Here is a 17,514-nt window from a genome sequence, read left to right as displayed (position 1 = left end):
GACACCAAAGATAACACCCTTCTACCTTTTAAAATAGTGCCAATGATTCCTTTCATCTTCACATGCTATACAAAAGCAGGTAGTATTGACAGTATAGCAGTCCTTCAGTACTGCTCTGGAGTGCAGGCTGAGAACATTGTGCTCAATTCCCGAGCATGGCGTTCAGTATTCTAGGATTACAGTTCCTTACACTCTTCCTCCAGCAAGTAACAATTGCAAGCTTGCAAAGTCAGAATCTGTTTCTGGATAAAACGTTTTAACAGTGTCTTGGTTAGAAGATGCGGTACTGGCCTCACTCTCAAATGTCACCAGGGATGTTTAATACTTCAATCTGGACAGTGACAGAGACCATCTAGCTGCAAAGAACCCAAAGAGTGAGTTGCTAGAGGTGCAGCTTTTTAGGTTTTGGCTTTTAGCTGGCTGATTTAACACGACATCGAAACAAGCATTAACACAAATAGAACAATTCACGTATCAATGATGTTAAGTAGGCCATCGGCTTGGCTCAATAACATGGCTCACTGTGAGTCAAACAGTACACCACTTCCTCTGGCAGCTCATTCCATACACGTACCACCCTCTGTGTGAAAAGGTTGCCCCTTAGGTCTCTTTTATATCTTTCCCCTCTCACCCTAAACCTACGCCCTCTAGTTCTGGACTCTCCCACCCCAGGGACTTTTGTCTATTTACCCTATCCATGTCCCTCATGATTTTATAAACCTCTATAAGGTCACCCCTCAGCCTTCGATGATCCAGGGAAAACAGTCCTATCCTATTCAGCCTCTCCCTATAGCTCAAATCCTCCAACACTGTCAAAATCCTTGTAAAACCTTTCTGAACACTTTCAAATTTCACAACATCTTTCCGATAGGAAGGAGACCAGAATTGCACACAATATTCTAAAAGTGGCCTAACCAATGTCCTGTACAGACGCAACATAACCCTCCAACTCCTGTACTCAATACTCTGACCAATAAAGGAAAACATACCAAACACCTTCTTCACTATCCTACCTCCCCGTGACTCCACTTTCAAGGAGCTATGAACCTGCACTCCAAGGACTCTCTGTTCAGCAACACTCCCCAGGACCTTACCATTAAGTGTCTAAGTCCAGCTATGATTTGCTTTTCCAAAATGCAGCACCCCACATTTATCTAAGTTAAACTCCATCTGCCACTCTTCAGTCCATTGGTCCATCTGATCAAGATCCTGTTGTACTCTGAGGTAACCTTCTTCACTGTCCACCACACCTCCAACGTGGGTGTCACCTGCAGATTTAATAACTATACCTTCTAGTCATTGGTTTGAGCCCCATAAGTGGGGATTTAAGAAAATCCCCAATACCTCTTGTCTGTGTGGACTTCCTCTGGGTGCTCCAATTTCCTCCCACAGTTCAAAGATGCACAGGCTAGGTGGATTGGCCACGCTAAATTACCCAGCAGTGTCCTAGGATGCTTAGGTTATCTGGGATAGTCATTGGAAATGCAGGGTGACAGTGATAGAGTGAGGGATTAATTTGTTTGGGATGTTCCTTATAGGGACAGTATGGACTCAATAGGCTGAATGGTCCGATTCCAACATTGTAGGGATTCAGTGGTATTTATACCTCAAAAGTGCTTCATGGTTATTAAGTACTTTAAGGCATCCTGTGATTATGCCAGGCAGTACAAACATGTATGTGCTTGCAGTACCAAGAAGGTATTGAACTGTCAAGATGTGCCAAATCTCAGGTGAGCCATTAAAATGAAGCAGGAAACAAGGAGACCATTTCCAACTGAGCCTCTCCCAATACTCAATGAGATTATGGTTGATGTGTGACCCAAGTCCACTTAACCATCTCTCTTTGTCCCACATCTCTTGATAGATTTAAGAGACTTACTTTTCACTGGGACCAGTCTTAAAATCATCAATTAATCCAGCATTAATTGCTGTTTGCGGAAGAGAGTTTGAAATTTCTACAGCCCCTTGCATAAATTTAAGTCTTAATTTCACTCTAACCTACTAAATCTGGTGAAAATAAAAGATTTTGGTTACCTCTTGTTCCTATCAATGCTCACAGCAATTGCGAGATGTACTCCTGTGATCATAGCTTGCTCTTAGGCTACCATAGCCCAGGGTTTTATTTGCAATGAATTTCATTTTAAAAAACAGCTAGATTTATTATGCCTCGTGAGTTCATCATTCTCTGTTAACAGACTGGTGCTACTTCAGTGATGGGCTGAATAATTTCCACTAGATACTGGGTTTGGCTCAAAATGGTTAATGATGGAATCGAAACAAATACCACTAAAAATGAAACACCATTTAATCGTCCAATGATAGCGTTGACATGATGTGTTGTCAGGAGATGTTGTCACGTGTGGCTGGGCAAAGGAGGGTAGTCAAAGATAGCCCAAAGCTGAGTTGGCTGATCAAAGTCCCAAGACGCAGGCAGCGTCACTGAAAACTCTCGTTTCCTGCAGTTTTAAAAAGCAGGGGATCAGCAGTATTTGCATACATTATGGCTCAGTTGCTGACTAGAATTGTGTTTATATGTAGAAAATAATATTTCATCCATTTGTACTTGAACATCTGGAGAGACCCCTAAAAAAATCAGAGTCAGCTCATTACCTCAGCATTACAAGCACTAAATTACCAGTCTTTCAAGGACATGGGTGACACCACAACCTGCTGTAAAACACAAGGTAGAGAGTATCAGGTGAGCAATCGCCATCAACTTGCAAGTCTAGCAGTTCTGGGTTTTAACCATGTCAATCCCCTCAGACTGGGCACTCTTCTCCAATCAGTGTTACACCTCAACAGAAAAACAGAATCAAGCAGCCACCAGCTGAACTCCTCCACGGTCACTATCACAGGATTCATCTTCAGCTGCTTAATTTCATCTTTGCCAACACAAGTCTGAAAAGCAGATGAAACACATTCACTTTCTCCAGATGCAAAGACAAGGGAAGAAAGGACTGATCTTTCCAATTTTCTTCAGCAAACTCTTTGGGAAAGCATAGCCACATTTTTTCCTTCCTCCATTTTTGGTTTGGAATCGATTACATTCCCATTATAAACCATCCCATTATAACTATCTTCAAAGTCAAGATGTGACCTTACATCTCAACTCCCCTTCCTCTATGAGAATGAGGAGAAGCCTCTCTTTTCATAACTACATCAACCGTCAATTCCCTGTTCCTCCAGGGAGGTTCTGATATTATGTTCTAAACTGAAATGTAAATCAGACAAGTCAATGACTCCTCCAATCAAATCCCGTCTCTCAACATGGATTGAACCAATTCCTTTTTGAACTTTTAGAACCAAATCAAGGACCCAACAACTTACTCTTAGTTAGTTTCATTTATCTGGTGAACTTATCAGGTTTATTTATTGATAATGAGGTCCCTGCTGAAAATATTGCACAGATCAGTAAGCATGTATCTGCAAAAGGAAGTAACTAGGAGACAGTGCACACAATTCAGTGATAATCAATAGAATACAAATGTAAAAATGTGGAATTCAAAAGAAAATTCTGAAATAATGTAATACTCCAGTCCTCAAGTCTAAGTTGTGATTGAAATTCAAGACATTCCAGGGATAGGTTTGCAAACTGCAGCCTCTCATTGTTAGTGTAGTCTTCAGCAATTTTTTGTCCCTGGTGCTGAAAACCCATAAGTACCTGATGTCCAGTTCAAAAGAGCTTCAAACAAACTTCCAGCATCTATTTCAAATTCTTACACTTCAAACAATGCCTGTGCAAGGACTGTCAAAAGGTTATTCAAGCACCAAGGTATCACAATTCCCAGTAGGCACTGGAGCAACAATCAAGGATGCAATGACTGGCCAATTTTTCTACTGGTCTGCCCTGAAGTGATGAGACTCAATAACAGTGCCTCCTTTCTGGCCATTGCTGGTAGCTACTCATTCAGATCTCTAGATAAATCTGGTTTCCACCAAATGATCAATCTCCCAGGACAAATGCTCAAGGGGAACCTGCCTGACCTGTTAAACAGTTTAAGTTACATCCCAAATATCAACAAGATCATTTAATTCCACTCATTGCTACTCCACGTCTTTCTATCATTTGGAAAAACTTGGACACAATTTCTCGAAACCTTCCTATTAGCTGATCTCCAGCTCATTTGAAAGTGTAGTCCATCACTTTGAGCACTGCTGACCAACCTTTTCTCCCCGTCTTTCATCATATTAAATTTATTTTCACTGATGAGCAAAGGCTACCATTGACTAGGTCAGAATTTATTGCTGTGAATCTGGAGTCTCATGTACCGAAGAAGACAAGGATCAGATTTTCTTCCATAGAGAGCATTAGTGAACCGGATAGTGAGCCAGTAGAGAACCTACTCCTCCTCACTTTTGTCTTTCTGACAAAGTCTTTAATCAGCTCTTCTATCACCATCGGATCTGTGTAATCTACTTTTTCCCCATTCCTACAAAATTCCTTCAGAATATTTAACACACCGTCTCAAAGTGTTAACCGTTGCTCACAGATATCCTTCAGGGCTTTTACTCAGACTCACTGTCTATAGGTTTAAATCCTACCCCAGAGACAGGTACAACAATGTTCACGCTGATGTTTTAGCACAGCACTGGAGGTTTTGTGCTGATGGAAGTGGCATGCTTTGGAAGAGAGTTTAAGCTGAGGCTGTAGCTGCTCCCTCACTCAGGTGGACAGAACAAATCCCATTGCCCAGCTTTCAAAACCTTCTCATTTCTCCTGCTGCCTGTGCCAATGCTTATCCCTCAACCAACATCACAGAAAACAAACACAAAAATGACTGGTCATTATCACATGGCAATTTGTGGAACCTTGCTGTGTGCAAATTTATTTTCCGTAATTTAAATGCAGATTAACAGTACACCTTGGCATACTTTGTTGATATCTTGATGGGTTGCAAAGGATGTTCAAGCAAATGCACATTTAGCTGTTCTTTATTTTTATATTGTGGTTGAAAAGCTACATATGGCACCAGGTATTGTCCTTCACTCAGAACGTCATTAAGAAACTCACTATTTTTCATATTACATTTACAGATTGAATTACTGGTTAAGATAGTCAAAGCAATAGATTATTAGAGCTGAGGAGAGATTGAACCTATGCACTGATATGATGTTGGGCAATTGACTACCGTACACTATAAACCCACACTCCAGGCTAATGCATCAGCACTGATATTACAGGCACTTAATACATAGCAACATCATCAGCAACTATCTAATACCATTGGTTTAGGCAAGATTCCAAATTCAGTCACTACATTATACAGCTATTGTACTAAAGGGTTACGTACTAATGAAAGTATAATTTAGTACTGTCACAGGGAGTATCTATATTATGAGATAAATAACACAGTAACAGGAATGTTAAACTGATCTGTACCACCACCAGAAGGAGACTGTTGAAATTTCAAAAAGATCTGGTGTTCTACAAGGCACTTAACAAAATGATATTGTCTGCGGTGAAATCTGATCAGCCAGCTTTTGAAAAAAATTGAATCTGCAGCATTATATCTTCCTGCCCACAGAAACAAAATTAGTTGAAATGCTATTCTTAAAAAAATAGTGTTGATTCAGCTTCTTTGCTTTTGGTTAAAATGACAGAGCTGACAAAACCCTGCTCCATTTTAAAAATAAAACACAGTTCAACCTTTAAACACTGCATTTGCCTCGCTGTTTTTTTTCACACAGAGAACCGATTTTACAAAAGGTACATTACAGAAGCGTTAAGAAGGTCACATATTTATGAATGATAAAAGGCCACATATGTATTGAAAGAAAAATCTGTTTGCCGAGTTGCCTGGGATCAGTTTAAAGCTCCATGTTCCAGCCAGAATCTACATAATCAAACTTCAGCCATTTGATTCGAAATTATTATTTTCGCAAAATCATTTCATTACCAACAAACACAATGAAGTTGCAGATTAGAAATGGTATGATTCCATAAGCTTTGCATGCTTACGTTAAGAACACATTGTTCACCTAAGCATTGATATTACATAAATGGAACCCAAATAAATAGAAAGTAGATTTATATCACATTGAGAACATCACACACAGACTTTATTTATGAAATTGTGCATCAATGGAGCCACATTCCTTGAAAAAATAAAAAATTGATATTTCAAAAGAAACTTACAGAAGAGTTTAAATATCACTTAATACACAGTCAGGCCTACCCCAGCTGAAAGCATTGATTAAAAAGGACTCAGTGTGGACAAGTGGCATTTGTAAGCATGCCTACCTGCTTGTTGTACTTTGGAGGATTGGTCTTGTAACTGTAATCAGAGTACTGGTCTGAGCCAGTCGAGTTGTTGTCCCCAGTCCCAACGAAGGTGTTGGTCGCTGGAAGGTCTTGTACAACCTGATGCTTCTTGCCAGCAGTGGGTGACTGTGGGTGGAGTTGAATGGATGGCAGTGGAGAGTTTGACCTGTAGTGCCTTCCAAGATCAGGGCTCCCTGGATTACAGTTGAGTGGTAGATGAATCCTAGGACTGTCACTGCTGGATTCATTGATCAAGTTGAACTGTAGTCCCCTCTGGGTTCCAGTCTCCTCATCCTCCAGTGGTTTGGTAGGTTTTGGGGGTTTGCTCTTCTTGATTTTGTGCTTAGTGTTTTTATTGGTCTGTTTTGGAGCATACAGATCCTTGTTTTCTTTCTTACCAGCCTGATAGCCACTTTTGGCTTCCTTCTGCCTGCAGTAACGAATCAACACCACAATCACAATCACCAGTATGACGGCAATAATCCCAGCGATCACTCCGAACAGCACATTGCTTCGCTGCTTACTTTTCTCATACTCAGGATCTCCTGCGATGTCCACGTCAAGTGGTGTGTTGAGACTGTGGCCTACCAAAGCCTCCACTTGGCTGACATTTCCCATTGTATCATTGACATAAATATGCACTAGTGCAGTAGCAAAGCGAGATGGTGTACCTCCATCCTTCACCCTGACCACAAGCCGATGCAAGCCGTAATGTCTCCGTGAAATTTCCTTGTCCAACAATATGATTCCGTCGTGAGAGATATGGAACAGGCCAAAGGGATTTCCACTTACAATACTGTATGTCAAGTTGGCATTGGTTCCAATGTCCATGTCTTCAGCCTTTACCTGTTCCACTGATGTCCCTATATGAGCGAGGGGGTTGATATGCTGAAAGGAGGAATTGGAAGGTTGGGTGATGAAGGGAGTGTTGTCATTTTCATCTAAAACATTGATGGTGACACTGACATAAGCTGACCTGGGAGGGGTCCCACCATCTATTGCCTTCAGTTGAAAGGTGTACGTACTTTGACGTTCTCGGTCAAAGGAGACACGGGAAAGAATAGTGCCTGTGCCATTTTGTATCTCAAACTCACCATTGTCTGGATCCACAAAGAGAGATATTTGGGAATTCATGTCCTTATCCGCATCTGACACAGTGACCATGCCAACTGGACTGGACGGAGGGAGATTTTCTCGTACTGAGAAACTGTAGCTATTCAGCATAAATTTTGGGTCGTTATCATTTTCGTCCAGAACACTGACCACCACTGTGGCTGTCCCTTTAAGGCTGGGGGTGCCTTTGTCTGCTGCAGCCACCTTGAACTCGTAATGTTCCTGCTGCTCACGGTCAAGAATGGCATTGACCCGAATCTCTCCTGTGTCTGGGTTGATGTCAAATAAGCCCTGGATGGAAGGGTCTGGGTGTATAGAGTAGATCAGCTCAGCATTGCTGCCACTGTCAGCATCTGTTGCCTGCACTTTGACGATGGGAATGTATGGCTGGTTGTTTTCATGGATGGAGACGCGGATGACATTCTGCGTGAAGATTGGAGGGTTGTCATTCACATCCACCACCTGCACTTTCAGAGTGTTGCTGCTGGAGAGCGGTGGGTTACCAGAATCGACTGCCACAATCTCAATCAGGTAATCCTGGACGGACTCGTAATCCAGCGGGGTGGTGGTCTGCAGGAAGAATTTCTTCTTCCTCTCACTGCTGGACTCGCTGGCTGGTTTCAGCTGAAAGGGGACATCCCCAGCAACAATACATGTGACTGCAGCATTCTCACCTTCATCTCGGTCTGAAACCTGGACCAGGGCCACCGGAGAATCAACGGGCACATCCTCATCGATGTTGGCAACCCCATCCTTGTGGGTGACCAGGCCGATGCCACGGATCTCAATGGTGGGGGCGTTATCGTTCTTGTCCCTGACGGCGATGGTCACTGCCGCCCTGTCCTGTTTGGGGATGGGAGCCTTGTCTCGGGCATGGACAAAGAATCTGAACTGACTGATCTGCTCCCGGTCCACTGGTCCCTGCACTGTGATCCAGCCGCTGGTCTTGTCCAGCCTGAGCAAGCGGCGGGCGCTCTCGGCAGCCTGGGCAAAGGTGTACTCGATCTGGGAATTGTCACCCAGATCAAGGTCATTTGCCCTCACCTGGAGGATGGAGGTTCCCACCGGGCTGTTCTCTTCAACCGTGCCTTCGTAGGAGGACCTCTCAAACTTGGGGGCGTTGTCATTGATGTCCAGCACAGTGATGCGAAGGATGGCAGTGCTGGCCCTTGAGGGTTTACCCCCATCCACCACTCGGATGGTCAGGTCATAGGTGTCCCGCTGCTCTCTGTCCAAGCGGCCAGTCACTATCAGCTGGGGCAGCTTCTCACCGTGTTCCTCAGCCACCTGCAAGCTGAACAACCCATGGGCTTCACTGCCAAGAAGCTCATAGCTAGCCACTCCATTAGTGCCAGCATCACGGTCAGTGGCAGTGGGGATATTGACGATAGTACCCGCTGTGGTGTGCTCTGGGATAGAGATGGAAATGACCGGGGAGCTAAAACTGGGGGTGTTGTCGTTGATATCCAGGATATGAATCTTGCCTTCCATCAGTATCGGCACCGAGTTGTACAGAGTGTTGGTCACTGAGATCTCAAACTCTAAGAAACATTGCAGCGGTGTCTCACAGTTCATCCCCTCCCTGTCTATGGGGATCTCAGTGGTGTATAGGTTCCCTCCTGTCTCATCCACTCGCAGGTATGGTTTGCCGATCTCCAGCTTGAACAGTCTGTTGTTCTTGTCCAGCCCCAGGGTCTCACCTGGATTCCCGATCAGGGTATTTGGAGGCTGCTCCTCCTGCAGGGAAAATTTCACCACGCTCTGTGCCCAGCAAGGGGGCACGGGCCACAGTAAGAACAGGAGAGAGAGGAGCCCTGCTACCCCCGGAACATGGATGAGATCCATCACCTTCAACAAATACTGTCTGATCTGTGTAGGGAGAGATTGCAAATCAGGAATAAAGTGAACACTTCAAATAAAAACATACATATACTAATACATTTGTCCGTTAAGATACAAATGTGGACATTCTGATTACATCCTGTCAAACGACGCGTTTTAAAGAGGTTTCAGTCAGTCCTATCGATACTGTCATTAAGTTTGAACACTGAGTTATATTGTAGCATCAGGAACCCCCTATTTCCCAACTGCACGACTCTCACGGCTTCATAAAACAAGCTGTAAAATACTGGAGACCAGGCACAACGCAGACTGTTCCTGAGTCTGTCCTTTAACATTCTGCAATGCACACTCACAGAAACAGACACACACACACATATATACACATACACACAGATACAGACCCACACAGAAACACAGAGATACAGAGACAGATGCACACACACTCACAGAAACAGACAAATATGCACACACACAGACTGAGACAGACACACAGAGATATAGAGAGACAGAGACACACAAATAAAAAGACTCACAGAAACACAGATATAGAGAGAGAGACACGGTCACACAGAGACAATCATACATATAGAGAGGGACACAGTCATACAGAGAGACAGACACACAGAGAAAGACATACACAGAAACACAGATAGGGAGAGGGACAGACACACAGATATACACGGGGAGAGGCACACATACACACACACACAGAGACAGAGAGAGGCAGCGGGCTGCGAGAGCAGTTATTCCCTTGCATTCAGACACAGTCTCACTGCTGGCGCTGGCGAGTGCACACTCACAGAGAAACCAGGAGGCAACAACATCAAATCAACGCTTCAGTCTCTGAGGGTAAATCTTCCCGGAGGGTGTTGGAGGGACGGAGCTGACGGAGGGTTGATGGACAGTGTAAGTGTGTGTGTGTGTGTGTGTGTGTGTGTGTGTGTGGGTGGGTGTATGGGTGAGCCTGGGAGCCGGGCAGAGCAGCGACTCTCTGGGAGGTTGGCCACAGGTACATCCCCTGGCCAGGGTTGGGGATGGACTCCGGAAGGTTCACTCCCCGCGGCTTGGGAAACCGGGGAGATGGTACCTCCCCCCTCCCTGTGAGAGGGGGGCAGCTCCCTGCACGTCCCCCCTCCCCATCACCGGCCCGAGGTTTCACAGTCACACTTCGCGATCCCCAACTCATACCGTACAGTCACCACCCCCCCAACAGCCCGACCCCCACACTCCCAAACCCACACTCCCACCCCCAACAGTCCGACCCCACACTCCCACCCCCAACAGCCCGACCCCCACACTCCCAAACCCACACTCCCACCCCCAACAGTCCGACCTCACACTCCCAAACCCACACTCCCACCCCCAACAGTCCGACCTCACACTCCCAAACCCACACTCCCACCCCCAACAGTCCGACCTCACACTCCCAAACCCACACTCCCACCCCCAACAGCCCGACCCCCACACTCCCAAACCCACACCCCTACAGCCCGACCCCACACTCCCACCCCCAACAGTCCGACCCCACACTCCCAAACCCACACTCCCACCCCAACAACCCGACCCCCACACTCCCACCATCACAGCCTGACCCCACACTCCCAAACCCACACCCCAACAGCCCGATCCCCGCACTCCCACCGAAACAGCCTGACCCCCACACTCCCAAACCCACATTCCCACCCCCACAGCCTGACCCCACATTCCCACAGCCCGACCCCACACTCCCACAGCCCCCACCCTCACCCCCCACAATCCCACCCCCAACAGCCCGACCCCCACAACCCCCACCCCCATACTCCCATCCCCACAGCCCGACCCCAAAAGCCCCGAACCCCCACACTCCCCCACCCACAGCCCGACCCCCACACTTCCATCCCCACGCCTCCACAACTGCCCCCATCTGTACAGACGGAACCCCCGCCCGCCAACACAGCCCCCAGTCCCAGGACATCGCTCTGACCCCCACCCCCCTGCTCTGACCCCCTGACACCCCCACCCCAGCCTGATCCCCCAGCCCCAGCCTGTATGAGCCGCCGGTACCGCTCCCCCACAACCCCCTTTGCTGCCGGAGCGACTCAGTAACTGAAGCCCAGCTCCGGCTGCTCTCCCTCAGCAACACCCTCTCCTCCTCCTCCCGGACCAAGGCTGGATCCAAACATTCCCGGGTCATTTAGTTTCAAAAGCAAGGCGATTTCCAAAAGGGAAGCAGCACCAACCTGTCCCCTGCCTCTTACCTCGGCCACTGAGTGGGTTCCCACATCAGCGCAGCCCCTGTGTCTCTGAGAGTTCGCTTCTCTCTCTCTCTCTCTCCACACACACACACTCCCTCTCTCTCACATTCTCTCTCTCTCTCTCTCTCTGTCTCTGCCTTCTAGTCAAACTGAGTCACTGTCCGCGCTGCGCGTCACATACACATTCTCTCTCTAACTCAGCCCCATCCAGAGGGAGGGAGGGGTGTGTGTGTGTGAGAGAGGGGTGGGGGGATGATTCAGTGAATCTTCCACACTTGTTTTCAGTAATAAACTATCTTCCTCTCTATATATTTACACACAGAGACAAAAACCCGCGGGGAGCGCCACATCTCTCTTAAAATAAAAAAAACCCTACATGCTGATGAACCTCTGACACTGAATCAAATGAACAAGATTAGGCTCTTTTTAAGAAAAAATATACGTATTTGTACAATTACAGAAAGATAGCAGCAACACATGATTTGGAGACAGAAATCTAGTCTTACCGCATTCCAGCGAATTCTCACTAGATGATAGTTTCACCCACGTACACTTTCCGCATTTCGGAGAGAAAACCCTCCCGGCCGTTCCAGTGCGAGGAGAGAACCCGCGGCGGCGATATTGCCCTGGTTTCTGTCTGTCTGTCTCAGTGTAACCTGATGGAGTAGAGTCAGGGATCTGCCTCCAAACATTGCCAAAGGGAAGATTCCTGCTCGCTGGTTTCTCCCTGCCTTGAGAGGTTTCCGTGTGTGTGTGTGTGTGTGTGTGAGAGAGAGAGAGTGAGTGAGTGAGTGTGAGGGATCTCTCTCTCTCTCTCTCTGCCTCTGAATGCCTTCTGATGTTTATAGAGCGCCGGTCGCTACCTGTTGCCCGTGTTAGACAGGGGGCTGCGTTTTAACGAGAGAGGGCGCCATCTACAGACAGAGCTGCAGGACTCAGAAACCTCGGCAGGAATCCTACAAGTTTCTCACCACAGAATGTAACTTTTCTAAATGGAATTGCAAGTACTTATTCTGTTTGCAAAAAAAAATAAAGATCGCTGCTTTAGGTTACGCTGGAGTTTACTTCCCCTCACTATTCTGCTATTTGATATTTAGTTTTCAACTTTTGTTTGGGGGGAGAATATAGAACATAGAACAATACAGTGCAGAACAGGCCCTTCGGCCCTCGGTGTACTGCTCCTCGGATGCTGCCTGAACTGCTGTGCTCTTCCAGCACCACTAATCCAGAATCTGGTTTCCAGTCATTGTTTTTACCTCGATGTTGCGCCGACCTGTGAACTAATCCCAGCTCGTCCCCCTACACTATCCCAAAATCATCCATGTGCTTATCTAAGGATTATTTAAATCTCCCTAAAGTGGCTGAGTTGATTACATTGTCAGGTAGGGCATTCCACGCCCTTACCACTCTCTGAGTAAAGAGGATATTTAAAGGTTAGATGTTTTTACGGATATAAAGAAATTGGATTTGTAAATTAAGCAGTCTTTCAGAAACACCTCTTACACCCCCACCCCCAACCCTTTTCCGAATAAATGAAAGCAGGCAGCGAGATTTGCTAGTCGGCCAGGGGAGCCATCGCAGGCTAGTTCCCTGCTCTCGGCTGAAGTCACCGCAGCTTTTGGGAAGCGGTTGTGGGTTGGATCAGTGCCGTCCGTGCTTGCAGTCTGAGGCAGGCACTCCCTCTGTCTGTTTCATCCCGGAATCTGCGGTGTGTGTGTGTGTGTGTATATGCACCAAGTGCTTGTACTTCTCCAGTGAACCACCGGGAGGGCTGCGAGGAATCCGAGTCTGCAGAGACAGGGGACTGGAGGATTTTATACCTCCTCCACTTCTAGCTCCAGAAAAACAAAGCAACCCTTACAATAAAACAAAACTGCAAATTTGGCGTGTGTAAATGGAGAAATGGTATAACACATGATTTCAGAAGAAAAAAAAAGCTTCTCAGCAATAAGGTAAAATAGATTTTAAAATTTTGTTCATGGGATGTGGATATTTCTGTCACCATCAGCAGTCTCTCTACTCCCCCCCCCCCCCCATTAACCATTTGTTACTGTCCAGTCCCTGCGTGAGGAGGGTTAAACTGCTTTTTCTTCACCTCCTCCACCTATTGTTGGTTGCAATAAGGTTAATATTTCTTGTAAACGCAGAAAGAACTTCGGATGCTTTGAGTCAGAAACAAAACAGAAATTGCTGGAAAAGCTCAGCAGGTCTGGCAGCATCTGTGGAGAGAAATCAGAGTTAATCTTTCCGATCGAGAGTTCCGACCCGAAACGTTGATTTTTCCAGCAACGTTCACAGGACATGGACGCAGCCGGTTAAACCAACATTTATTGTTCATCTCTAATTGGCTGCTTCGCTTTGGGTCTGAAGTCACATGGAGGCAGATTACCTTCCCTCGAGGACAGTAGTCAACCAGATGAACATGTTCCCAACAACTGACAATGTCATTATTAGAGTCTTAGTGCTATGTTGAAGTTACAATGATGTTACCCAAACTGGAGGGTTTGAGTCCTAATGAGGGCTTTATTTTCTGGAGCATAGAAGGTGGAGGGATGACCTTATAGAGGATTATAATATCATGAGGGGCCCAGAAAAGGTGAATAACCAAGATTTTCTTTCCAAGGTAGGGGAGTCCACAACTGGCAAAAGCAAGTGAGACAAGTTCATTTTATGACTTGGTCAGTTTGGATGGTTAGATTCCTTACAGTGTGGAAACAGGCCCTTCGGCCCAATCAGTCTACACCGACTCTCCAAAGAGTAACCCACCCAGATCCATTTTCCTCTGACTAAAGCACCTAACACTCTGGGCAACTTAGCATGGCCTATTCACCTAACCTGCATAGCTTTGGACTGTGGGGGGAAACCAGAGCACCCAGAGGAAACCACACAAACATGGGGAGAATGTGCAAACTCTACACAGACAGTTGCCCCTGGTGCTGTGAGGTAGCAGTACTAACCACTGAGCCACTGTGCTACCCAATGGCTTGGGCTGAAGGGTTATGCTGTATGACTCTATGATTGTATAAATTTCACCATCTGTCATGTTTATATATTATCAAGTCTCTAGATTACTAGGTGAGCAACAATGCCACTAGACCATTACCTCAACCTTGATGAGAGCCAATTCCTTATGGCTGCCTTTCTCCTCGACACAAGTGAAATTATGTTTTAAGAAGAACCAAAATTTAGACTTGTCTTTCCTGAACCAACAGTGAGTTTATTAATGACTACATTACTAATGCAGCACACACACACACACACTGGACTGAAATAAGAAGTGAGTCTATCTATCAAGACCAGATAGATGATTATTATGGCAGTTGGACTGGAGGTTACTGCTAGTGGTAATGTCGGTAGTTAATCGTATGATTTCATGACGCTCAGTTTTGCAGATTGGTTGAGATACTGTAGTTCTATTTCCTTTTGACCATGATTGAATTCCAGCATTCAGGATGAGAAAGGGTCCTTTAGTGTCCTGTTTCCTTCTGTCTGGCTGCTAGCAACTAACGACTAACTATCAGAATGATGTGGAGATGCTGGTGTTGGACTGGGGTGTACAAAGTTAAAAATCACACAACCCCCAGGTTATAGTCCAACAGGTTTAATTGGAAGCACCCTAGCTTTCGGAGCGACACTCCTTCATCAGGTGGTTGTGTGAAGGAGCGTCGCTCCGAAAGCTAGTGTGCTTCCAATTAAACCTGTTGGACTATAACCTGGGGGTTGTGTGATTTTTAACTCTCAGAATGAGAGCCAGCCTTTACCTACAATATAGCATACTTATAACCAGGCTGGCATACATAAATATGTTCTGTTCCAGCAGCACAGAGCAGCACAGTTGAAACCACCTTTTCTTAACTCCCGTCCTTTTGTTATTCTTCAAAGAGAAAAACACAAAACATATCTGCAGTTTGGGGGCTGGTTTGCTGCAGTGGATCATCAGTCTCTCAGTAACTTTGCCATAAAATAAGATCACAACCCTCTCTCTTTTGACTTGCTTCTCTTCCTCTTTAAGGGACTGTTTTTCCCATCCATATGGGTCTCTCTCTCTCTCTCTCACTCTTCAGGCACCCACTTAATTACATTGATTGCCATGTTTTACCTCTTAAAAAAAAAACAAAATTTGGAATCAAAAGTTAAAAATGCTTACAACACTTTGAAGTTCTGGCCCATGACAATTTATTCCTCAGTCCTAACTGCGCAGAGGCTAGTTAAAAGGTCAGTCACATTGATGGGGATTTGGACTCACAGGTAAAGAAGGCACCTTTTCTTCACAGCAGGACATGAATAAACCAGATGGGCTTTTACACCAACAATGATTCATGGTCACCCTTAGGCTGGCTGTTAACTCCAGATTTTTTGTTTGATTGAATGTACATTCCAGCATTTGCCATATTGGGATTTGATCCCCTCTGTCCAGAGTTATGGCCTCAGCCTCTGGATTACTAGCCCAGTGATGTTACCAATACACCAGGCTGCCACTGCAAATGTTCATGTGACTGGTACAATTTGATCTGTGTGACATAAATGATATGATAGGATATTTACAGCATTGAAGGAGGCTGTTCATCCCATTGCACCCTGGCTAGCTTCTGGAAAGAATAATGAAAGCAAAACACTGCGGATGCTGGAAATCTGAAACAAACATGGAGAATGCTAGAGAAACTCAACAGGTCTGCTTGCATCTTCAGGAGAGAAACAGAATCAATGTTTCAAGCCCAGTGTGATTCCTGTTCAGAAACCTGTTCCTGCAAGAACAGCATAGCTGGCCCCACTTCTCCAATATTTTCCTTTCGGATTGTAATACACTTTCTCCTCAGGTTGATCTAATTTCCTTTTGAAAGTCAATCAAATCTTGTTTCATCACACCCCCAGGCAGCAAATTGCAAATCCTAATGCCTTGCTAAATTCTTTTATTCACTTATAGGATATTGGTGTCTCTGACTGGTCTGGTATTTATTGCCTGTCCCTAGTTGCCCTTGAGAAGGTGCTGGTGAGCTGCCATCTTGAGTCCATGTTGACCCACAATATCCTGAGGGAAGGAATTCCAGGATTTTGACCCAGTGACACTGAAGCAATAACAATACATTTCTAGGTCAGGATGGAGAAAATGTTAAAACTAAAAATTACTGGAAAAATTCAGCAAGTCTGGCAACATCTGTGGAGAGAAACAGAGTTAATTTTTCAGGTTCTGACGAAGGGCCAATGGACACAAAATATTAACACTGCTTTCTCTCCACTGATGCTGCCAGACCTGCTCAGTTTTTCCAGAAATTTCTGTTCTTGCTTCTGATTTGCAGCACCCCAAGTTCTTTATGTTTTTTTTTGGCAGAGAATGTTCTTCGTCATGTTGCTATTACTTCTTCAGCCAAACACTTTGACTTGGTACCCTCTTGTTCTTGACTCAAGTGGGTAGGGCTTCTCCCTACCTACCCTGCCCTTCCCCTCATGAATTTGAAATCATGTATGAAATCTCCTCTCAACCCTTCCTACTCCAAGGAATATAAGGCTCTGGACAAAGCGCTGGGTAATGAGGTGTGAATAGTTTGGTGGTTGATTTTGACTGGTGCAGATCTGATGGGCTGAAGGGCCTTGTTTCTGTGCTCTAAGTCTCTACGACTGTGACTATGACTCTCTGACATGGAGAAAAGCCCCAATCTCCCAGTCTAAAAGCTGGAAATACATTTGCAGATCTGTCTGTATCTATGGAGAGAGAAACAGGAACAATGTCTCCAGTTGAACTCCTTCTTTAGATCAATTGTTCAGCTTCTGCTGAAGATTTTACTCAAAATGTGAGTTGTGTTCCTCTCTTCGTAGCTGCTGCTACGCCTGCTCAGTATTTCCATCATTTTCTGTTTGTATCCCAGTTGCTCTAGGATTTATGCAAACTGCAGATGCTGGCAAGTCGGAGTGGATAAAGAGTGGAGCTGGAAAAAGCACAGCAGGTCAAGCAGCAGCAGAAGAGAAAAGTTGGGATCTGTAACGGTTCTGGTGAAAGGTTCTGACCTGAAACGTCAATTCCCTGATGCTGCTTGATGTGCTGAGTTTTTTCCAGCTTGCTCCTTA

The 17,514-nt window shown here is 45.5% G+C and overlaps 1 protein-coding gene across 5 annotated transcripts in view; it reads right to left on the bottom strand.

Annotated features, from left to right (window-relative positions):
• The window catches only part of LOC140491840 (protocadherin-1-like), a 381,682-nt gene extending 369,368 nt beyond the window's left edge, over window positions 1-12,314 (bottom strand). The window contains exons 1-2 of one of the 5 annotated variants that reach the window (XR_011963438.1): window positions 10,018-10,191; window positions 6,242-9,244 (exon numbers count right to left, since the gene is read on the bottom strand). Coding sequence is in view for 4 of the 5 variants with exons in the window: in XM_072590240.1 (XP_072446341.1) it covers window positions 6,242-9,244; window positions 10,018-10,041 (3,027 nt within the window). In the remaining variant the exon portion in view is untranslated. Of the gene's footprint in view, window positions 1-6,241; window positions 9,245-10,017; window positions 10,196-11,454; window positions 11,645-11,957 lie in introns of those variants that run through there. The other 4 variants (XM_072590239.1, XM_072590238.1, XM_072590240.1 and 1 more) reach the window with 4 other exon arrangements.
• Window positions 12,315-17,514: the final 5,200 nt, after the last annotated feature.

This window comes from Chiloscyllium punctatum, chromosome 20, assembly GCF_047496795.1.
Source record: "Chiloscyllium punctatum isolate Juve2018m chromosome 20, sChiPun1.3, whole genome shotgun sequence".
Taxonomy (NCBI): domain Eukaryota; kingdom Metazoa; phylum Chordata; class Chondrichthyes; order Orectolobiformes; family Hemiscylliidae; genus Chiloscyllium; species Chiloscyllium punctatum.
This window is presented reverse-complemented; position numbering and strand designations above follow the sequence as displayed.